This window comes from Rhinolophus hipposideros, assembly GCF_964194185.1.
Source record: "Rhinolophus hipposideros genome assembly, chromosome: 10".
NCBI classification, from domain to species: Eukaryota; Metazoa; Chordata; class Mammalia; order Chiroptera; family Rhinolophidae; genus Rhinolophus; species Rhinolophus hipposideros.
Window position 1 is genome coordinate 46,705,922 of NC_138056.1, and position 21,690 is coordinate 46,727,611.

General features: G+C 54.7%; 1 protein-coding gene across 6 annotated transcripts in view; it reads right to left on the minus strand.

The window, feature by feature from the left end:
* PDE2A (phosphodiesterase 2A) overlaps positions 1-21,690 on the minus strand; it is an 88,342-nt gene that overhangs the window by 60,108 nt on the left and 6,544 nt on the right. For 2 of the 6 annotated variants that reach the window (XM_081061764.1, XM_081061766.1), the window contains exon 2: positions 1,546-1,615. In XM_081061764.1, coding sequence (XP_080917890.1) covers positions 1,546-1,615 — 70 coding nt within the window. Of the gene's footprint in view, positions 1-1,545; positions 1,616-1,840; positions 2,017-2,308; positions 2,438-5,404; positions 5,462-21,690 lie in introns of those variants that run through there. The other 4 variants (XM_081061763.1, XM_081061761.1, XM_081061765.1 and 1 more) reach the window with 4 other exon arrangements.

Consider the following 21,690-nt stretch of genomic DNA (forward strand, 5'->3'; position numbering starts at 1 on the left):
ATTCGTGGCTACACACAACTAACATACAAAACCACACAAGCACTCCCGGATGCAAGCTGCCCCTACAGTAACTCCACCCCACGATGACACAATCACACACACAGAAGTTCCCTACACACACAACAGTCATACATACAGCTGGCACTACACACAACACAGCCTCCCTCGCCACAGACAGTGCTACACACTCACACTCCTCACACTCACCATAAGCCCCTGAGAATCCCCCCAAGTAATCCCACTCACGATGACACACAATGCTACATGACACACACACATGATCACACACAAGGCATACCCAACACATGCAACCCAGCTGTGCAACACAAACACATAGTCCAGACTCACCCAGTCCTGGACCCCTCACACCACAGGCGCCTGGCAGTGCACTCTGCTCCTCCCCTCCCCCAACCCACACCCCCAACTGCCCCCAGTCAAGACCAGGACAGCAGGAATGAGAGGGTTTATAAGTTAGGAACCCCAGTGCCCCCACTGCATCACCCCCACCCACTTAGATCCCTGAGCACCACCCACGGGCTGCGCATTCCATGTTTAGTCCCTTCCACCAGTGCCCACACCGTGCCACGCCTGACCACATGGGAGGGGTGCAGGCCCTAGGGATACTGGCACTCTGAGCCTGTCCCCTCCCCCCTCACCCCAAATCAGAGGTAGGTATAAGGAGAAGGGATGACCACAGGGAGAGACGCTAGAACAAAGATAGAGACCTAGAGAAACTGTGGTGGTGGTGAGGGGGGGCGTGATGGGCAGACCAAGAGAGCTGGGCATATGGGCAAAAGAGACCAAACAAGACAGAAATACAAAAGCAGAGAGAGAGGACACCCAGCAAGACTCTGAGAAGCCGGAGGAGAAACCAGAGAATAAAGTGGGACCAGCACACCCAGAGAGAAACAAGAGGAGAGGGTGAGATGAGCTGGAAAAAACTAAGGGACCTTCTACACGGGAAGAAAGGAGGGAAAGCAGGGCGGATAGGAGGGTGATCCTGCAGAGAGAGAAAGCGTTTGGACCCGGGGGTCGGGTCCCAGGTGAGGACTGAAGTCCAGTCCAGATGTTTGAGTGGGAATCTGCGGAGTAGAGGTTTAGGGTCTTGGGGATAAAGCCCCAGCTCTGAGATGGGGTCCTGGCTGAGAGTTGGGGGCTCAGGTGTATTCTAGATGTGCCTGGAGTCTGATTATATATACATAGTGGCAATTCAGAGGTTTGGGCAGGGGCCCTCCCTAATCTGGGAGGCCGGGGGTTCCAGACTTGAAGAGAGCTCTTGGTGTGGACTGGGGTCCCATTGTGAATCGAGAGTTCAGTGCTCGGGGTGGAGTCCGGGGTCAGAGTCTAGGGAGAGGTTTGGACCGTGAGCGTGTGCTTCCAGGGCTCCAGGGATGGGCTGCAGTAGGCACGGGGGTGGGATTCGGAACTAGGGGAGGGGTCCCGGGGACAGGTGGACCATGGAGCCCGCGACTGCACGCTCTGCGGAGGCGCCGGCCCAGCTCTGCCAGACACCCGCTCCTCGCGCCCCGCACCGGAGCCCCCTACCTGCAGGCTGTCGGCGCATGGCGGCGGCGGCGGCGGCTCGTCCGGCTTGAGGAAGACCTGCGGGCCCCGCCTGAGGAATTGGACAACAGCGATGAGGATGTGGTGCAGCACCAGGACCATACTCGCAGCCGCCCGCCCGCCCGCCCGCCGGCCCGGCCGCTGCGCTCGGTCAGCGCGTCCGCGACAGCTTCGCGGGGTCCGCGCGACTGCCCGCCCCGGCCCCGCCCTGGACCGCCCACGCCCCGCCCCTCGCCCGCCCTCGCCCCGCCCACTTCCGCGCAACCCTGGACAGCACCTCTCGGCAGAGCGGGTCTTCGGACCCCCAGCCGCCCCCCTACGAGCTCTCCCCTCCTTTACATCTCTGCTCTCGTCGCCTGGCTCGTGCGCTATGAGGGTCCCCGCCTGGCAGCGGCTCCCAGCCTTCGCGCCCTTCTCCTGCCCCTTGACCATTCCTTTCTCCCCCTTGCGGGGGTCGCCAACTCAGAGCCCCTCTCCTAGCTGATCCCAGCCTCTCCCCCCACCACTTAGAAAGTCCTGGAGCCAAGCCAGAACCCCAAGGCCGAAACCAGCGCAGGGAACGGGGGGTGCGGGGATACAATGCGGGTAAGGGGGCGCTGACACAATACAAGGAGCCCTGGGCTTGGTCCTTTTCCAGGGAAACGGGGAAATCAGGGAGAATTGCAGAGGTCGCTCCGAGACTGACAGGCCCCGGGAGCAGCAGCGAATCTGTGAAGGAGACGCGCGCACACACGGACAGGCGCACCGCTTCTGAGTGGGGGATAGGAGCCCTGGGAACCCAGCACTGGGCAGGCAGGTCTGCGTTGGCATCCTCGGAAGCCGGAGACGGTGCAGGCCCCAGGGCCACACATGCACACATAGTTCCGCGGGAGGACCCCCGCGTCCGAAGCGCAGTTCCCCGCAGAGCGCAGTCCTCTGCGCTCGAGCATCTACGGCAGCCGTGACGCTCCTGCGCCCCCTGCTGTCCCATTGCGGCGGCGCATCCCGGCCCTATTTGCCGTCTGTCTGGCGGGGCGGGGCGGGGCGGGCGGTGAGTAGGGAGGGGTCACCTGGGTCAGCTCCCTGCCTGGACCCAGCGGGTTCCTAGCCTCCGCTTGGCAGGAGATGGGCTGCAGCGGTGGGACGCGTCTGGACTAGAGGGTGAGCATGGCGTTTGCCAACGACTTGCTGTATGACCTTGGTCAGGTCCCTGCCATGGTTTCTGGGCCTCAGTTTTCCCATCTCTTTCACAAGACTGCCGGAAGAATCAACGCTGGAAGGCAGCCAGAGTCCTGACCGCCATTTCTGGGGTCTGACCTGAACCCTTCCCACTGCACTGCTGGCCCCTGTCCCTGCAGCTCTGCTTACCCCCTTTGGAGGGTGACTCAGTGAGCCCCCAGCCTCTCAGCCTCCTCACCTCAATGGGCTGATTCATCTGAGTCCTTTCTCCTTGGGGAGTGATTTCCTCAATGTTGAATCACTAAACCCAGTCCTGGCCAGAGTCCAGGCACCTGGCACACAAGCTGTGCCACCAGCCCAGGGGAAGGCCCTCCATGCCAGGATTTCTCCACCTCTCTTTCTGAGGCCCAGCTCTAGACATGCTTCTCCCCCTGCTCAAAAACCTTCAGTGACTCCCTACCACCATCACAATACATCTAAACCCCTCAACCCGACATGGCAGATCCTCTATAACTTAGCCCTGGCTTGGTTTTCCAGTTTTGACCCTCTCAACACCATTCCTTAAATTTATACTTCCTGCTCTTCTCACATGGGTGAATGACTCATTCTTACCTCCAGGCCTTTACCCACGCCACCCCACCCCCAATGCCCTCCAGATCTGCTCAGCCTGCTTATCATTCAGGGTCCAGGCAGAGGCCCACCTCCTCCAAGAGGCTACCTTAGTCCTCTGGGTTCCCCTTCTTGTGTCTTTCCTGGGAGTCACATCTGGGGGCCTGGGGAGGGATGACCATCTCTGTCACTAAGTGACCCAGGCCAAGTCAATGTATTTGACTGCATCTTCAAATGAGGGGAAATTTGTTCTACTTATTAACACTGTAAAAAACATGACATGAGCTGAGATGTGTAAAGGTTATGGCCCAGAGAAGGGCCTCCCTTTCTTTTTTTTTTGGCCTCAGTTTCTTGCTCTGTAAAGAAAGTGACCAACATAAGGGTTATTGTAAGGAGTGAGTCGGAGCCCCGTCACAAACCTCTTAGTTAATCCTGCACACCTGTCACCAGGTCAGTCTGGACTCTGCAGTGCCAGGCTGGGACATAGGTACCCAGGAGGCATCTGTTACGGCCATTGACCAGAGCTATTTGTTCTTCAGTGGAAGCCGTCTCAGACCCTGCGGTCAAGAGCCAACCCTGGCCTGGCACAGCTGCCATCTCTTGGGCTCCCAGATCGAGGCAGGACCTCCTCCGCACTGCTCTTGAGAAGTTATTTCTTAAATCTTACTTGGTCTCTCATACTGCAGCTTAATTGCTGGTGCCCCAGGAACATGCTCTGTGTCTCCCCCAACTCAGAGAGATTTGTTTTGTGTCAGTCCTTCAGAGTCAAGCATTCCTCAGAGTGTTTGAGTCCTAAATCTGCCATAGGCTTGCTGTGTGATTCTGGACAGGCCACTGCACCTCTCTGGGTCTAATTTTCCCCATCTGTGAAATGGTAACCCACTAGAGTCAACACATAAACCTCTTCCTTTTGATGCTTGGCAGGATACAGAGCCCTTTCTTTCACAAACATCCCTTCATGTAATCCTTGAAATTCTCCAATGAGCCCCCGCCCAAAAGAGGCAACCAGGTTCCTCGAGATGAAAAGGTGACAGGCCTTGTCTGAGTTCTCACGGCTAGAAAGTGACCCTTGCTCCAAGACTAGGACTCCTCTACTCCCCCAACTTTACTTTCTGTGATTCTGAGCTGAGTTCTCAGCCCGGCCCATGCCTTGGACAGCCCCCGCCAATCCCAGATATTTTTAAGTGTTCCCAGGCAATTCTAATTTGCTGCCAGGTTTACAAGTCCTGAATTAGATGCACCTCGTCCCTGGGTGACCTCAGTCCTGGAATTGAGGGTCAGGGCTGAGTGTGTCCATCTGGACTGTGGGCTCTGTGTTTGATGGGCTTTAACATTTATTAAGCACTTACTATGCCTCACATGTGATTTTAACAGCAGTATAAAGTAGGATCTATTATGAAGCACATTTTACAGATAAGGAAAACTGACACACAGAGAGACTAAGTAACTTGCCCATAGTCACACAGCTAGTAAGTAGTGGAGCCAAAATTCAAACCTAGGTAGTCTGACTCCAACCTGTGCCTTAAATTCATGCTCTATCTAGAGAGGAAAGGCAGGTAAGAAAAACAGATTTTCCTACCTCTCCTTTTCTCTCCAACAATGCAGTGACTGAGGGTCTTCCATTCCAAGTTCCTGAACCCTCTGCCCACCTCTGCCACAGGAGTGGCTGGCCCAGCCCCTCTAGCCATCTCTTTTCATTTCCCTGCTTTGTGGGCAACTGTAAGCTGCCCAGCGACCCAGCTACTTCAGAGTGGGTATTTCAGAAAAGGTGACTCAGCCAAGAGCCTGGGTACTAGACCCATCTGACCTCAGACCCTGTCCAGGAACTGGCCCTCCCTCATGCCTAAAAATAATGACACCTCTGTGGGCCATTGTGTTTACAAAGCATTTCCTCACCTGGGACTAGTGAACAGACTTTCCTGCTAATAATCTCTCCACCCGGCTAATAATCTCTCCACCCGGCACCAGAAGCCCCTCAATAGACCCCAAATCTGTTCCCATTCCCCATGAGCACGTGTCCGGCTTCCATGAGCCTGGCTGGTGCCTGACATGCATCTATCCTGTTGCTACTAACCATGGTCAAACTCAGGTTCAAAGCTGAGCCCTGTCCTGACATGCTGGGTGACCTCAGGCAAGGCTCTGGCCCTCTCTGGCCTCAGACTTCTCAGCAGCTGTGAAGGTTGACCTGGTTGTCTTTGAAGGCTCAGGCAGCTCAGGTGGAGGGAGGCAGGTTCCAGGTAGGTCTCGCTGGGCAGAAGACAGCTGTCCTGGGCAAGGAGGCCTGGGAGCCATGTTAGGCCCGAGGACTGAGCAAGGACCAGATCCCAATGCGGGAGGCCCCTTAGGAAACTGTGTATGACTCAGTCTCCTTCTGACTTGGGGTGGAGCCCATGAAAGAGGCCTCCAGTATCCAAGGGGCCCAGCAAAGAGAGAATCCAAGAAGCATCCTGGAAGAAGCTTAATGCTCGGCAGATTCTGCGTCCATCTAGAGACTGTCCTCAATACTTCAGGCCTGGAGGGGCCATGGGTGTGAGCAGCCCTCAGGTAGCTCTGTCTCTGTCTCTGTCTCTGTCTCTGTCTCTCTGTCTCTCTCTCTCTCTCTCTCTCTCTCTCTCTCTCTCTCTCTCTCTCTCTCTCTCTGTCTCTCTCTCTCTCTGGGTGTGTGTAAGGCCCTGCAACCAGGTCTGTGAGCACAATGTGGGTGAGGGCAGGAGAGGGTATGAGTACAGGTTTGCAAATTTGTAGCTTTGTGAAGACGTGTGATACTTCCACGATATCATAGCTGAATGTGGGTGTGTACACAGATGTGAGTGTATCCACAGAATGTGCATATTTGTGTGTCTGTGTGAGTTCTGAGTGTATGTACCCTGCAGGTGTGTGTGTGTTCAATTGTGTGTGTGCACAAATGTCCACGTATGGCACATATATGTATTCATGCATGAATGTGTGTGTGCAAATGTGTGAGTATGTGTGTACCCAAATTCACACCAAACAGCGAAGCTGCCCATAGCCATTAGCTCGGATCAGCTCTGTGTGTCTTCCAGACGTGAGGGCGGCCCTCACACAGAAAGAATCTGGCCACAGGCCGTGCTGGAGACAAGGGCGATTTGGGCTCTGGTTGGGCAGGGGCTGCTCCCAGAGCCCCTGCCGCGGCTCTGAGTGCGCAAGTGCACAGGCTGAGTCAGCTCAGGCCCACAGATCTCACCCATTTCCATCTCATTTCCATGTTATTTGCATACACATTTGTCTTGTGGGCAGCAGATGGCCAGCTCCGTGACCCCAGAAGGGAAAGGGGAGCTATAGGATTCTGGCCCAGGACTAATCCAGGACCTGCTTGTTCACATCGGGGCTGAGGTCCAGGGCACGTGGCACCCCTTGGCCTGGGGAGCTGCTTATTGTCATCCACAAACCCTGAGATCCTTCTTCTGCACAAGGCTGTCCCAGGCCATACACAATCATACACACACTCACTGCCTTTCCACAGATACACACGCCCTTCACTCCTACACATAGACACAAATACACTTCTACACACAGGCACACATCCCTATACACACGCTCACGTGGCTCCTACACAGAGAGGCACGGGTGGGCATGGCTGTCCCACTACCTCCTTTGGGGACCACTGGGCCTCCTTCTCCCTGATGCCCATACCTGCTGGATCCTCTTCTCCTCCCCCTAAGTCTGCCTCGCCCACACCCACACACTCTCCAGTGCCCACAGGATAAAGTCGGAGCCCTGGTCCTGGCCTTCAATGCCCTTAACACCCACCCACACCCACCCCACCTCCTGGAAAACCTTCCTTTCTTGCCACGCCCATACTGTGCCATCTGGCGAGACATCCCTGCTCAGCGGTCCTGCGACCAGCACTTCCCAGCGCTCCTCCATACTTCTGCCAGGTGCTCGGCCTCCCCACTGTACTCCAGGGGACAGGACCCTGTTTTGCTCATTGCTGTGGCCCCAGCACCTGGAACAAAGCTCAACACAGAGGAATTGCTCAAAAAGACATCTAACAACCATACAAATCAGTGGTAGAAACTTCCTGCCAGCCTGGTCTTTCCCCTTATCGTAGGACTTGCCCAACTGTACTTGCTTCCCTGTGTGCCTCCCCCATCAGACCCCCTGCTCCTCTGGGAAGATCCTGGGGTGTGATGACGCCCCCAGGGAGGCACACGGAGGTCTGGAAGGGGGGGCCACCTGGCCCCATCACGCAAAGCCCGCCTGTCCCAAGGAAGAGGCCTCTTGACCACCTGCCCCCATCAGAGCCCCTTTCTGAAGTCACCCTGACAGACAATCCAGCCTCTGCTTGCACACTCCCAGGAACAGGGAGCTCACTTTCTTTGGAGCCAACCCCTTCCCCTGTGAGATGGCTCTGCCTGATGCTGACTCCTCCCATAGCACCATCCTGTCAAACTCTGATCATTCTGAGCCACAATTCCCATGGAAACCAGAAGGAAGAGAAGCAAAGGGAGGCAGATCCCAGCTTTCTCAGCAGCTCTGCCAACCTTTCCAGCTTGGGTCAGAGGTGGGAAAAGGAACTCTTGGCTCTCAGCCCAGCCCAGGGACAGGCAAACGGGTTCGAGGTGATCAGGCTCCCTCCACCCCAAAGATAAATCCGCAGGAGCCTGAGGCAGTGCAGAGAGGGTGTAGTATAAGAAACCCTTCGGCGACCTCCACTGAGCCCCATCCCCTCACTGAGCCCCGTCCCCTCACTGAGCCCCGTCTCCTCACTGAGCCCCGTCTCCTCACTGAGCCCCGTCCCCTCACTGAGGCCCGTCTCCTCACTGAGCCCCGTCTCCTCACTGAGCCCCGTCCCCTCACTGAGGCCCGTCCCCTCACTGAGCCCCGTCCCCTCACTGAGCCCCGTCCCCTCACTGAGCCCCGTCCCCTCACTGAGCCCCGTCCCCTCACTGAGCCCCGTCCCCTCACTGAGCCCCGTCCCCTCACTGAGCCCCGTCCCCTCACTGAGCCCCGTCCCCTCACTGAGCCCCGTCCCCTCACTGAGCCCCGTCCCCTCACTGAGCCCCGTCCCCTCACTGAGCCCCGTCCCCTCACTGAGCCCCGTCCCCTCACTGAGCCCCGTCCCCTCACTGAGCCCCGTCCCCTCACTGAGCCCCGTCCCCTCACTGAGCCCCATCCCCTCACTGAGCCCCATCCCCTCACTGAGCCCCATCCCCTCACTGAGACCCCTCCCCTATTAAGCCCCATCCCCACACTAAGCCCACTCCATCTCTCTTCCTCTATACCCCTACCCCCCCATCTCTTCCTCTCACTGGTGCACCCTGCCTTCCAGTCTGTAGGACCTTATGGGGCTGCGCTGATTCTAGCCCTAGGATGCTTTCTCCTGAGCTCTGGCTGGCAGCTGGGTGGATGGAGGAGGGCAGGCCGGTCCCCAGCCAACAGTGGCTGCCCGGAGTCCCACCCAGCTCCTCCTGAACGGCTGCAGCCCGCGAGCTGCCCAGCTTTCCTCCACTGGCCATTCCTAGGCTGGCCCTGCTCCAAAGGTGCCTCAGGCTGCAGTCACTGACGCCAGCCCCTGTACACACACGTACACACATGTACACATGCACACACCAGGGCTGCTCGGAGCTACGCCATGAGGCCTATCAAGGCATACAAAGTCTAAGCAAAAAAGAAGAAAAAATTTCAAAAGAATAAAAAAATAAAAATAAATAATAAATTTAAAAGAAAAGCGAGAAGGAGAAGAAGAAAAAGAAAGAAATTCTCAGCAACAAGGACCCAAGTCCCCATGCTCTGAAAACTCCCTGCCGACTCAGAAACCATCATACAGGAAGGCCCCAGCGTGTGGCTTCGAGGTTCCAAGAATAAGCAGAGCTTTGCGTTCTAAGAAAATCAGAGCCTCTATTATAATGCCCCATTGTTTGAACAGTCTGTGCTTCTTACATTCTACGAAAGTGAGAGCCTGGAGTCCTGAGAATACAGGCATCCAAGATCCTAACATTCTATTATTCTAACTGCCTGTGATGCCAGGACTCCTGGACCCCAACACCAGGGTTTCCCCTCCTCAGAGCCCAGTGGTCTGTGGGCTTGAGTCTCTGTGAATACCAGGTAAGAGCAAGCCCCAGTGAACCCCTGCTCAAGTGAGGTGCATTCCAGCCTCCACTTTTTTGCTTACACCCTTGTCCATGCCTAGGTTTCCACTGCCCTCCTCTCTTCTAATTAAACCTTAACTTTAAAGGGGAAGGGAGGGCATTGCCATCAGTGACTACCTTCTGAATGCCAGGTCCACTCAGTTGATTATCTCATTTAATCCTCATGATATTATTAGCCCAACTTTACAGTTGATAAAACTGAGGTCCTGGAACATGAGGTCATTTGTCTAAAGTCACACACTAGAAATAGTCAAACAGCAACCCAAACCTGGCCCCTGGCAAACCTGTGCGCTCCAGTAGCAGGTTGGCTCCCCAAAAGAACCTGCCCCCCACCCCTCCTCAGTTTTAGGGCCACATTGGAGCAGCTCCTCCCATCCCAGTGGCTTCCCAGCTCCAGAAGGCATGGCCCGCTCTTCTCTTGCTTTCCCAAGCTGGAGGCAGCCTAGAGCCTGCCACGTTTCCTGATCGATGGAAAGGCCCTGGATTTGCAGACTCCTTGGTGGGACTGGGAGATGTGGCGTCTGTTTCTAAGCACCCGTTGCTATGGAAGCCAGGTGCTGCCAGCCCAAAGCCTAGCAACAAGGTGCGGTGTGGTGCTGGGTGGAGGGCATTGTCAGGAGATTCTGAGGCAGCCAGCAAGAGAGATGGGGTGAACTACTTTATCCTCAGGCTGGAGGGCTAGACTTGCCATCCTGGCTGGGCTTGCCAGGAGGAGGGAGGAGGCAGAGGGGGCAGGACTAGGCAGATCCTGAGAGAGTGAGACCCAGAGGTAAGGGCGAGATTTGCAGAGATAAGAGAGAGACTTGCAGAGACAGACAAAGGGAGTCCAGAGACGTAAAAGGCGGGGACACCGTCAGAGAGAGGGAGATGCGGGAAGGTAGACGAAGATAAGAGCTGGGCAGTCACAGAGACCAGTTAGACGACTGGCAAGGAGGAAATGACTCCCAGACAGGCCTACTCGCAAGGAGGGAGACCGTGTGCAGGAGAGCAGAGGAAAGCCACAGGGGAATGACAGAGCTAGATGGATGAGTGACAGGAGGAGATAAGCCTGAGGCAGGAGGCAATATAGAGGCAGATACCATGATAAAAGAAGAGAAGACTAGGACCCAAGAGGCAGATGGGACAGGGCTGCCTGGGAGATGGAGCAGACAGCAAGCAGGGCGAGACAAGGCCGTGTGAGCACAGGGGTACCAGGGTCACACAAGTCCTAGGCCCCTCCTCCTGGGTCTGCCCATCTGGGGCATGGGTGTCACCAGCCTTGTACCACCACCCCACCACCGGTCTCTCCCCCTCCCCCAGAACACCGAATCATCTAGGCGCAGACCTTCAGAAAAGAGACTGGTCAAAAGTGCCATGTCTCTCTTACCCACCAGGGACAGGTCTTGTCCAAGAACATACGGTGAGGCAGCATCTGAAACAGCAGGAAGTGAAGCCTTGAGAATCACAGCCCGAGCTCCCTCCTCATCCTCACCTGAGTCCAGCCACTCCTTGGTTACCCAGGGAGGCACCTTCAGTACCGAGAGCATACTTGTCCCTCTACCAGAGTGAACGAGCCTAAGACGGGATCACCCTTTACTTCCTTCTTCCTCAACAACAGGCCCTGTGTTGCGGCCCTGGGAACCCAAGGATGGAGCAGACCGCATCTGGTAGAGAGCTGGCCCACAGCTGTCCCTCTCAGGAATGGCAGGCTCTGGGGAACCCAGTGTGGTCTGGCCCCATGGTGGCAGGGAAGTGACAGGCGCTTGACAGGTGACATCTTAATTAATCCTCTAAGTAACCTGTTACAGATGAGAAGACTGAGGCCCCCAAAAGGAAAGTGAGTCGCCCTACCCACTACCAGCCAGGAAGGTGCCTGAAGGAGGACTTGAATCCAGATCTCTTGGGGCCAGTGCGTGTTGGAGGGCCTGATGGAGGCCCCTCTGCCATGGTGGAGACAGCTGCTCCAAGAAAGGGGGCAATGCCAGCCTGCTCAGGGACCCTTCCCAGAGGGACAGTGGAGTTAGGTCCCGAGCCCTGTGCTGGCCACCACTCCCCCAGCACGAGGCGTTCTTCGCCCCATGTCAGCGTGGGGGACAGGGCTTTGCTAGACTGTCAGGTGTCAGGTCTCTCGCAGTCTCCCTCCCTCTCTCTCTGTGCCTCCCCTAATTGTTAACACTGTCAGCAGCATCTGATAGCCTCCCTGGGAGCTCACCCCCCATGCACTCCCAGCAGCCTTGCTGCTGAGAGGAGCACAAGACCAAGACTAATTAAGTGCCTACTATGTGCCCTTGGTGGTGTAAAGCACCTTACGTTCATCATTTCATTCAACTGTCCTCAGAGGACTCGGAGGGCTCGTCCCACCTCCTGCAGCTCCTGAGGCCAGCGGGCCTCGCTGCTCACCCTGTCCCCACCTCACTGCACCAGTGGGTACAGACAGGTGCCTGGGAACTGGAAGTTTCAACCTCAGCTGCAGTGCCCATGGTGGGGAGCAGTAGAGGAAGAAGGGGAAAAGGTATAGGTGGGCAGTGGAAGGTGAGAGGAAGAGGGAAGGTAGAGCAGTGGACAGGGAGGGCCGGGACACAGGCTGCTGTGCAGCGGCCTTACGCCACATACACACACCTTTCTGGCCGCAGCCCAGACGATCGACCCATGGCGCCACACTCCCCTGGGCCCCGGGTTCCTGGAAGGCAGTGCTGCAGGGACTATTGATCGACCACCTTCCAGCCTCCTCTCCTCACTGCCTGTAGGACACCTCCTCCATGCAGCACCCCGCCTGATCAATGTCACTGCCGGGGTGAAAGTCCGGGGCAGCCTGGGGACAATGAGCAGTGATCCCTCATCTCTTCCTCAGCTTTGCATTTCTCCTACTCAGGAACCTGGTCCAGGTAGATGGGTAGTGCAAGGGCTGAGACGAAGGCTTGTGTTCGTGCATGCACATGTGTGAGTGTGCACACATGTGTGTTCATATGTGCATGCATAAATAAGTCAGTAGGGCAGAGGAGATGTAAATATAAAATGTGAGCCATACGACCTGGGTTCAAATCCCAGCCCTTCCATTTCCTGGATATGGGACCTCTATGAGCCTCCGTTTCCTTATCTCTACAGTGAGGTTACCAATAGTACCCAGCTGATGGGCTAAGCAAGGTTACACATGCAGAGCTCTGGCACAATGCTTGGCAGACAGGGTTTTTTGATACATGAATGCTTGTCTTACTGTTATTGTGCATGTGTGTGTACGTGTGCATGTACACATATGTAGGTACCCTTGGAAGGTCCAGGAGAGATTCTGGCACTCCAGCAAGGGGGTGTAGGCTGCTCGCTAACCCTCAACCCCCATAGAGTAGGGACTGCAGCCGCACTCTCAGCTCATCCTCAGAGAATGGGGACGTATTGCACCCCCCCAAAAAACCCCACCTGTGCTAGGCGAGGCTGTGTGAGAGAGATGGATGGCTTGGAGGCCACCAGGCAGGACTGGTAATTAGGAGGCTAACAGCCCAGTGTCCGGAAAGGAATGGGAGGGAGGCTGAATTGTGGGGCCATCCATCAAAGCTAGCAGGCCCAGCAATGCTGCACAGCAGGATGGAAGAGAGGCAAGGGGACAGCTGGAAGGTGGGGGAAGTGTAGATAAGCCAAGGGCCAGGCAGCCAGGCTCAGCCAAGCACTGAGCCATGCAGTAACCCTGAGTGAGTCACTGTAACCTTTGCACCTCAGTTTCCTCATCAGGACAATGGGGCTAAATTGCTTTCTCTGCCTGGGTAAGTTCCAGACACAGCAGACCCAATATTAGGCCCCAGAGCCCACAGGAGCGTTGGGGAGGGTGTGAGGCGTTCAAAGATGCTCTTAACTTCTACAGGTGTCCAGTTCAGCCAGAGATCTCTGCAGGTACAGAGTAAGGTGAGGTGGCACAGTGTCTGAGCTGGGAGCCTTAAGACCCAACTTTGAATTAATTTATGACCCTTGCTGACCATAGCCAAAACCCTGACTTTCCAGGTCCTTCCCTAAATGCCTTCCCCTTATTGCCCCTATGCCTTACCCCTGTGTACTATTGCCACCATACACATGCCCAGTCTGTCAGAGGAACAAAGGAACATAAGGCTGGCCCTTGCTTATGCAAATTTCATTCAAAGCGAGGATGAAATCACCCATGGGCCCCCTCTGCTTTTGGAGGTAGCAGTTACCTGGAAAAATCCTGGTCAGCAAGTCTGGGGCAGGAAGTCCTATCTGGAGTCTGGTAGGACCATTGCAGGGCCCATGGTCGCAGTCTGTCTCTAATGACCTCAGTGAGCTTAATCACCTCACTACCCCTCTGGGCCTCAGTTTCCCCATCCCTAAAATCAAACAAGCAACAACAACTATAATCTTCAGGGGCTCCTCCTCCCCTGCAGGACAAGTTGCAAACTGATTGCATCCACTTCTTCCAGTCCCCCCGGCTCCCTGCGACACATCCTACACTTAGGCTCCTCTGGACTTTGCCCATCCCCCATTCCTCGTTATGTTTCCCCTCTGGACTCAGGCCTCAGGGTTCACTAGTCCTCATCTGGTTGTCTGCCTCTCCACTGGAAAATCTCTTCCTCACTCAACAGGGCCAAAAGTATCACTCTCTCTGCAAAGCCACTGGCACGGCCCCTGATAGCTAAGTCAGACCTTCTTGCAGAGCCATCAGGGGCCCCCACACGCCTTCTCTGGAGTGTCTGTGCCTGCATCTCACGGAGGTCCTGAGGGGGAGGGCTGGGCTGGGCCTGATTCTCAGGGTCAGGGGAAGAGGTGGGCAGGTCAGGGCCTTTAGCACAGAAGAAAGGGAAGAAGGAATGAGAGAGAGAGAGAGAGAGAGAGAGAGAGAGAAAGGAGGGAGAGAAACGACTGTCCCCAAGGTCCATTGGGATCTAACAATCTGAATGAACTCTAGTTCACTCCAGAGCCCCATGCCCTGGCCCCTGCCCCACCCCCACTCATCTCTCCCCACCTCCCCTTTGGACCCCAGCCCCTGTCACACACATTAGTACAAAGGCCCAGAGCCAAAGTGGTCTCTGGCCTCTGCCGTTGCACCCTGACTGGAGGCTAAGAACATGCCTGGTCGTCATAGCAATGCGGCTGTGATGCTGTCATCACTAATTCATCGCCATGGCTCTGGGAGGCCAGCGAGGTGTGAGGAGAGCTGGTCAGAGCTGATCAGAGCAGCCACTGGGAGCAGGAGACTTGGGGCTATGGGCCTGGGGGAGGCTTCGGGTAAATCTATCACCCAATCCAGCTGTGTCCTCCCCTTAGTCTCCTACTGCCCTGGGAGGAAGGAGGAGCACAGACCTTTCCCCAGTCTGTCCTGTGCACCTACTATGTGTCCAGTTCAATCCAATCACAGACGTGGGGGGCAGTGACTGCTGGGATAGGAACCCCCCACCCCAGTGCCTGTGAGCAGGTATCTATGTCCAGCTGTCCCCAATAGGGCAGGGGGCTATCCCTCCTAATATCACAGGGGCTGAGAAGGGGTGGAGGGAAGGGGGAGGAAGTGAGCCCATATTGTGCCCCCTCCAGGCAGACATGTGCCAGACATTCCTAAAAAGTAACTCATTCAATTCACACAGAACACCTACAGGGTCGGGATTACTACTCCATTTTACAGATGTCTGGATGTTCTCTTGCCTGAATCCTGAATCTTTCCAGCCAATCCCATCTGCTCCTCCAAGAAACCTTTCAGAATACCTGACTCTGTACTCATCCCCCTTCCTCTGAACGCCCAGAGACGGGGGTGAGGGTCCTGGTTTCTGAAGTCAGACTGGACCGCTGCCTCCTCCTTCTGCTACCCAGGGTTATGAAAGGCACACAGGGTGGACCCTCCCACGCCACCTACCCTCCTGGAGAGCCAGTACACAGGCTGCAGCTGTCCGTGGTTCTGAACCCTCCCAGGCATTTCCCAGGAAGTCTGGCTGTGTGCCTGTGGGAAGTCACTCGTTCCTCAGCCTGGGGAAAAGGCCAGACTCCACGTGCGAGGCACCGCTGCCCTCCTCTCACTTAGTTACTTCAGTCCCAGAACCTCAAAACAAGGAACCCATTTGGAGCAGGAGAATGGGAACGAAACTATTATGCATTCACTCAACAAGCATTTATTGAACACCTACTATGTGTTGCCTGTGAATGGATATAATAGTGAATAAAACTGTATCTTGAGATATGATGCAATAGTGAATGAAGCAGAATTAATCCCTGTCCTTTTGGGGATTTTGGTCCCATAAAGTCAGCACTGGGGTTTGCTTTACACATATTAGCCTACTTGATTGTTACAATATGTATAAAGGTGGATATTATGACGTCCATTTTACAGTGAAGAAAATTGAAATTTAGAGTGAAAGGAACGTGCCAAAGGCCACACAGCTAGTAACCAGTAAAGGCAGGATTCAAACCCAGATGTATTTGACTCCACGTCTCATTCTTATTCCATAGTCCTGGGTGGGGTAGGGAAGGGGGGGGGGGTCACAGACCTATGCTCTCCAGGAGTTCACAATCTCGTTTACCTGTCCCAGTTCCCAATGAGCACTACAGGAAAGTGTTCCTGGAGTCTGATGTGAATACCCCCTGCTGGACTCTAACTGGCCTCTCTTTGTTGGGACCTCAGTGAGGCAGAGGCTCTGCTTCCTTCTTGCAGACACCTGGGGTGCTTCCATGAGCTCCCAGTCCTTTCTCCACCCCCACCTTGGGCCCCCCCACAGGAGGGGGGGAGGTGTGTGTTCTAAAAATACCTTAATCCCTCCCAGCTTGCGCTCTAATTAAGCGGAGTGAGTCACTACTTTAAATAATTTATTGCTAGTTACATAATTGCTTTAATATTTGGTTCTAGAATTGGGGAACAAAAATGCCCCCCTTCATTTCACAGAACTGTTAATCCACAGAGAGGTTTATGGCCCCTGATGGGGGTACGTAGAGAGAGAAGTGGAATCATCTTGGACAGGCTCCTGCTCTAGTCTGAATCAACATATGGCCATGTCTACCAGGGCCGCAGGGCGTGCCGGATCCAGGAGAAGCAGGGTTATGGCAACACCACCTCTCCATGCTGTCACCAGTCTGTGGATTTCTGAGGTTACCATTCCCAGCTGGCCCAACCCTCAGACTGAAGGCCTCCCCTCAGGAGACCGTGTCCTGAGCACCCCTTCCCGGCCTGGCCTCACTGCTTCTGCCGCCCCGTAGGCGCCAAGGCCCAGAGACGAGAAGCAGTACCCTGGCATCTCCCAGAACGTCAGAGACAGCTCCATGTTATGTGCCCAGTTTGTCAGCTCAAGGAAAACCCAACCCCTCTAACAGCCCTGTAAGAAGTCACCCCACAAAGGTGACTGACTGCAAAGGGCACAAGAGAACTTTGGAGGATGACAAAATATTCTTTTCTTGATTGAAATGGTGGTTACCTGACTGTCTATATTTACCCAAACTCATTGAATCATATACCTTAAATTAGTGACTTTATTGTATGAAAATTATACCTCAATAAAATAGATGTAAGAAAAATACAAATAAAATGTAAAAAAGAAGTCATACCCCCACCTTCTGGGCTCCCATAGCATAACAACTGTGCAGAATTGGCAGCCATGCAGGAACTGAGGAGGGCAAGTACAAAAAACCACCTATGCGTGACACACAGTAGGTGCTCAAGCAGCAGATATTTGTTTCACTCCGTTCCAGTCAGCAAGAATTCCCTAGGCACCCCCTGGGGACACCTGCACTCCTGGAGCTCAGTAGCTTTCCCCCTGTTCTGGCACACCCCCGAGAGGGAGCCAAACTGCACACCAGGTAGGCGCATTACACACTTTGTCTCATTCAATCCTCACAGAAACCCTAATGAGGTGGGCTCTATTATTGTCCCCCTTTTACAGATGAGGGGGCAAAGTGCCTGCACCTAAGAAGCAGAGGAGCTAAGATTTGAACCAGGAGACAGTCCCCAAGGCTTGTGGTCATACTCACTCACCTCTACTAGTAAGTGACATGGGTTGAAAGCCATGCACAGAGGACATGCCTCTGACCCCAGGCCTTGACTAATGAGATTTCCGTGAGGCTTGCAAGTAGAGGTACACCCAAGCAAAGAAGGCAAGTGAACGTGTGTGAGCTTAGAGAGGTGGCAAGAGGCAGGGCCGGCTTTGGGAAGGAGGGAACTGGGTCAGGCAGCAAGCCTGGAAGAAACACAAAAGAAATCAGGCAGAGTCTGAAAAAATGTGGCAGAGGGCACGCAGCTATGCCAGCCTGTGGGCTAAATGCCTGCTCAGGCCCTCAGCATCCAGGGATTCTCAGTGCTATTCCCGACTCACTCCCCCCACAATTTGTCTCTTCCCGGTTTCTTGGCCCTAATCACCAACTCACAACCAGTCACCGCCTCTGGCACAGGCAAAAGCCTTCATCCCAAAACTTGTTAAAGGCTGGTGGGAAAACCATCAATGGTGCCATGTGGCAGCGGAGTACTCCAAGATTAAGGAGAATAGAAGGGAAACCAAGACCTGAAGAATAAAAGGAGCTAGCCAGGTAATGGGAGGGGGCACTGAGGAAGGTACTAGGCAAGGGGAACAGCACATGCCACAGTCTAGATGTGAGAGACGCTGCCCAGTTGGGGAACCACACGTAGCTCAGTCTGTGTCTACGCCGAGTGTGGATGTTTCTGTGGGTGTGCTCCGCGTGTGCGCAATTGTGTCTGTATTGCACACCTGGGTGTATATGTCTGGATTGTGGGTATCGCAGTTCATTCTGTTTCTGTTGTTTCTAGCTCAAGTTTTAGATTCATCCTGTGTGTTTCTCAGTGTGTATGGATGTGTGTGTTGCGGGTCTCTCCATGTCTGTGTGCTCTCGTCTGCTTCTTTGTGTGTGGGCTTCTGTGTCTATTGAATGTTTGTGCCTGGGACACTCGGTCCCTTAGCTCAGGTAACCAGGGCCCGGAGGAGAAGCCTGGTGCCATGAATGGGTGCTGTGGAGTGTGGAAGTCACAGGCCAGATGAGGAAAAGAGGGGATGCCCCTGGAAGGGGGTTTACGTTGCCACATGTCCCTGCATTTGGTAGGGGGACACTGGGGAAGTAGGCCATAGCTCAGGTAGGTGAGCTGCAGGGGGAGGGCTGTCACTCTTTCCTCAGCCAACCCCGACGCAGTCTTTCTGCCTCTCACCTACACAAGCCCCCCTGCTGGCCCCTGTAACTCCCCCTTCACTTGGAGCTTCCTAAAATCAAAGCTAATAGTGACCTCAATGGCATTTGTTAGCAGCCCCATTGCTTCCCAGTCAGGGAGCAGGGCGGTCATGGAAGGAAGTATTAATAGCTCCAGCCCAATAGCAGACGACTAGGTGCATGTGAGTGCACTCAGGAAGCCCTGGTGGGGCCTGGGTGCCCTCCAGGACTCAGTGAATGTGACAAAGTGGGTGTTCAGAGGGCAGGGCCCGGCTTCTGGTGCCTGCTGTGAGATCAACCAGCTGTGTGACCTTGGGCAAATCAGCACCCTCTCTGGGCTTCAGTTTCCCATCACCCATTTGTCCATCCAGGTCTCCACCTATTCCTGCCATGCTCTGTGCCCCAGAAGCTGACTTTCAGTGCTGCTTCACACCAACACCCACCCCCACATCTTGCTCTCTAGCCTCCAGTCAGGTTCTGCCAAGGAGGGGGGTAGAGCCGAGAGAGAAGTGAGAGTGCTCTGGATATTTCCACCCTCACCGCCTCTTGGATCTGGAGCACTCTCCTTACCCCTCAGGCCTCCGACATGCTCTGTGGTTCTCTGGTCCTGCACCGCCTTCAGAACAGCTGCCCCATCAAACTACCTTCAATTAAACCATTTGAGTGTTATCACCTGTTTCCCTGCTACAAAACAGGGCTAGCTCCTTGAAGGATAGTGGAGGTGATTAAACAAGGTAATTTTAAAATATAAAGGGCACTCTGTAAAGCTTAGTTGTCTATATCTAGGCCCTAAACCTCACCCCACTTAAAGTTGTAAGAGAACTCTGAATTCTCCGGCATGAGAGGAATGCTGTACCAAGCTGCCTCCTGCTTCTCTCCTGTCCTACCCACTTCTGGCCCAGCTCCCAGCACCAGGAAGCCTCCACCCAGAACCCCAGCCATGGCCCCACCCTAGAGCCCCCCCCAACTCAGCACAAAGGAAGCTGCCTATTTGCTTGTCTGCTCCCACCCCGCCAGTGCTAAACTGGAAAAGCCACTGCAGAGTTACCCGGTTCTACCCATCACAGGCTCATTTCCACCCGTCCTCGCATCCAGCCCCTTGCTCCAATCCCAAACCCACAGGAAGACATATTATCTCTAGTTCCCCAGGGAGGGGAATCTGCCTGCTTCCAGCTGGACCATCTAACCTCTCACGTTCTCACTACCCAAGCTGCCAGGGGGACACTGGAGCTCAAACTTCCCCAAGCTGAGTGGGGTGAGGCATGCCCTTTTCTGGCCCCTCCACGGCAGCTACAGCTTGAGTGGACTTCAGATACCTTGCAACCCACTTCCCTGCTATGGCGGGATCTCATCTGCAGCCTCCATAACCAGGCTGCCCAGTGCCTGCTCACACCTCCCCACCCCACATGCAGGAAGCTCATCCCTTCCTCCCAGGCAGCCCCTTCCTTATGGAACTGCCCTGCCCCATGGCACTGCGCCAAGCTGGGTCTCCAGGACTCTCCCACCATCCCCGAGCTGTCTCAGTACTAAGAGCCTGAGTAGAGATGATAAAGAAAATCTTGAAAGGTAGGATAGTGGAAACCGAAAAAAGCATCTGAGGGAAGAAAGAGGAAATTAAGGTTTCTAGCGGAGGTCCCTTGCCTGGTCCCACCCTACCACTGGGCTCCTCTCCATGGAGTCTCCGTACCCCACAGACTGACAGACTTCACAAGCTCCTGGGAGGAGCCTCACAGCAGGCGGACGCTCTGGTTCAAACTTCAAAGGCAGCGTCTGAGGCCGAGGAGGAGTGGAAACTGCCAGGTACAGGAGGTGACCTCATGCCAAAGATTTAACCCTCTACTCTGAGCTCCCCACCTCTTCTAGAGCCTAGAGGGAGGACAGAAGGGAGGGAGGGAGGCCGGACACACCACTCTCGCTGCTCCAAGCCCTGCCATCTGGCCCTGGGTCCTGCTGTAGGGCTCCGGGTTAATCACCACTCTTCTCTGGGCTTCAATATTTGCATCTATACAACAAAAGGACTGGGCCAGGAGTCCCTGAAACTCTCTAGGGGAGTGCAAATGTGGCCATTAAGAGTTCCCAGGAGAATGGAACTTGGACACCTCTCAGCCATGTCCAGCATCTCAACCTAATAGTCCCAGATCCTGGCTGAACCCGATCTGAGTCTGAACACAAAGACAACCTGTGACTCCTAGGGCCCTCCCCGACTGGCAGGGGTCCCAGAGTCCCCTGAGGGAAGCCCAGCCCCATACATGACAGCTCTTCAGCCCAAGTCCACACACATCTTGTCTGTACCTTCAAGCACGTGTGACCCAGGAGAGAACGTGTTGAGTAGTCAGACCTTGGGCGTGGCCTTGCTGGGTCAGCAGAGCAGGTATACGCTCCCTCACATACATTCATTCATTCATATCCTCATGCCCAAACATGGACACCCATACAGAGATCCACACACACACACAGTTTTACAAAAACTTAAGTACGTAACACTCTATACACAGGTGGACACACACACAAGCCACATTTGCATGTATGTAACCATTCACCAATAAATCAGGCATAAAAATGGCCACTTGCACGTTCACACATATGAATATGTCCACACTTTTATACAAACACTGGTCCTCTTAGACCTATACACAGATATGCACAACTGGAGCTCACATTCAGACACACACACACTCAGATACAAAGCACAAATAAACCAACAAATCTCACCCCGTCTCAGCATCAATCAATTCACAATCTAATAGAAACCCAGCCCCCAACAGCAATGTCGTTCTAAATCCATGTCCAAATCTAAGCCTGTCCCAGAACTGTGAGGAGAAAATTTCTTTTCCACTGGCTTACCCCCTCCAGTGTCTGTCCCTGCTGTGGAGGGTCTAGCCTCTCCTCAGCCTTCTTTCCTCCCTATACCGTTTCAGCAGGGCCCTCCCACCCCCCACCCAGTGGAAATGGAGAACAATGGGCTGTCCTCTCTCCACCTTTCATCTCTGCTCTTCAGCCTCTTCCCTCCCTCTCTCTGGCTTTTCAAACATAAAGAAGATCCAGGCTGGAATGCACAATATGTGACAGCAACCCCTGCTGGACACATGTGGCATTACAGCACAGCTCTAGTACATGGTCATCACTCCCCAGGTTGGGGTGG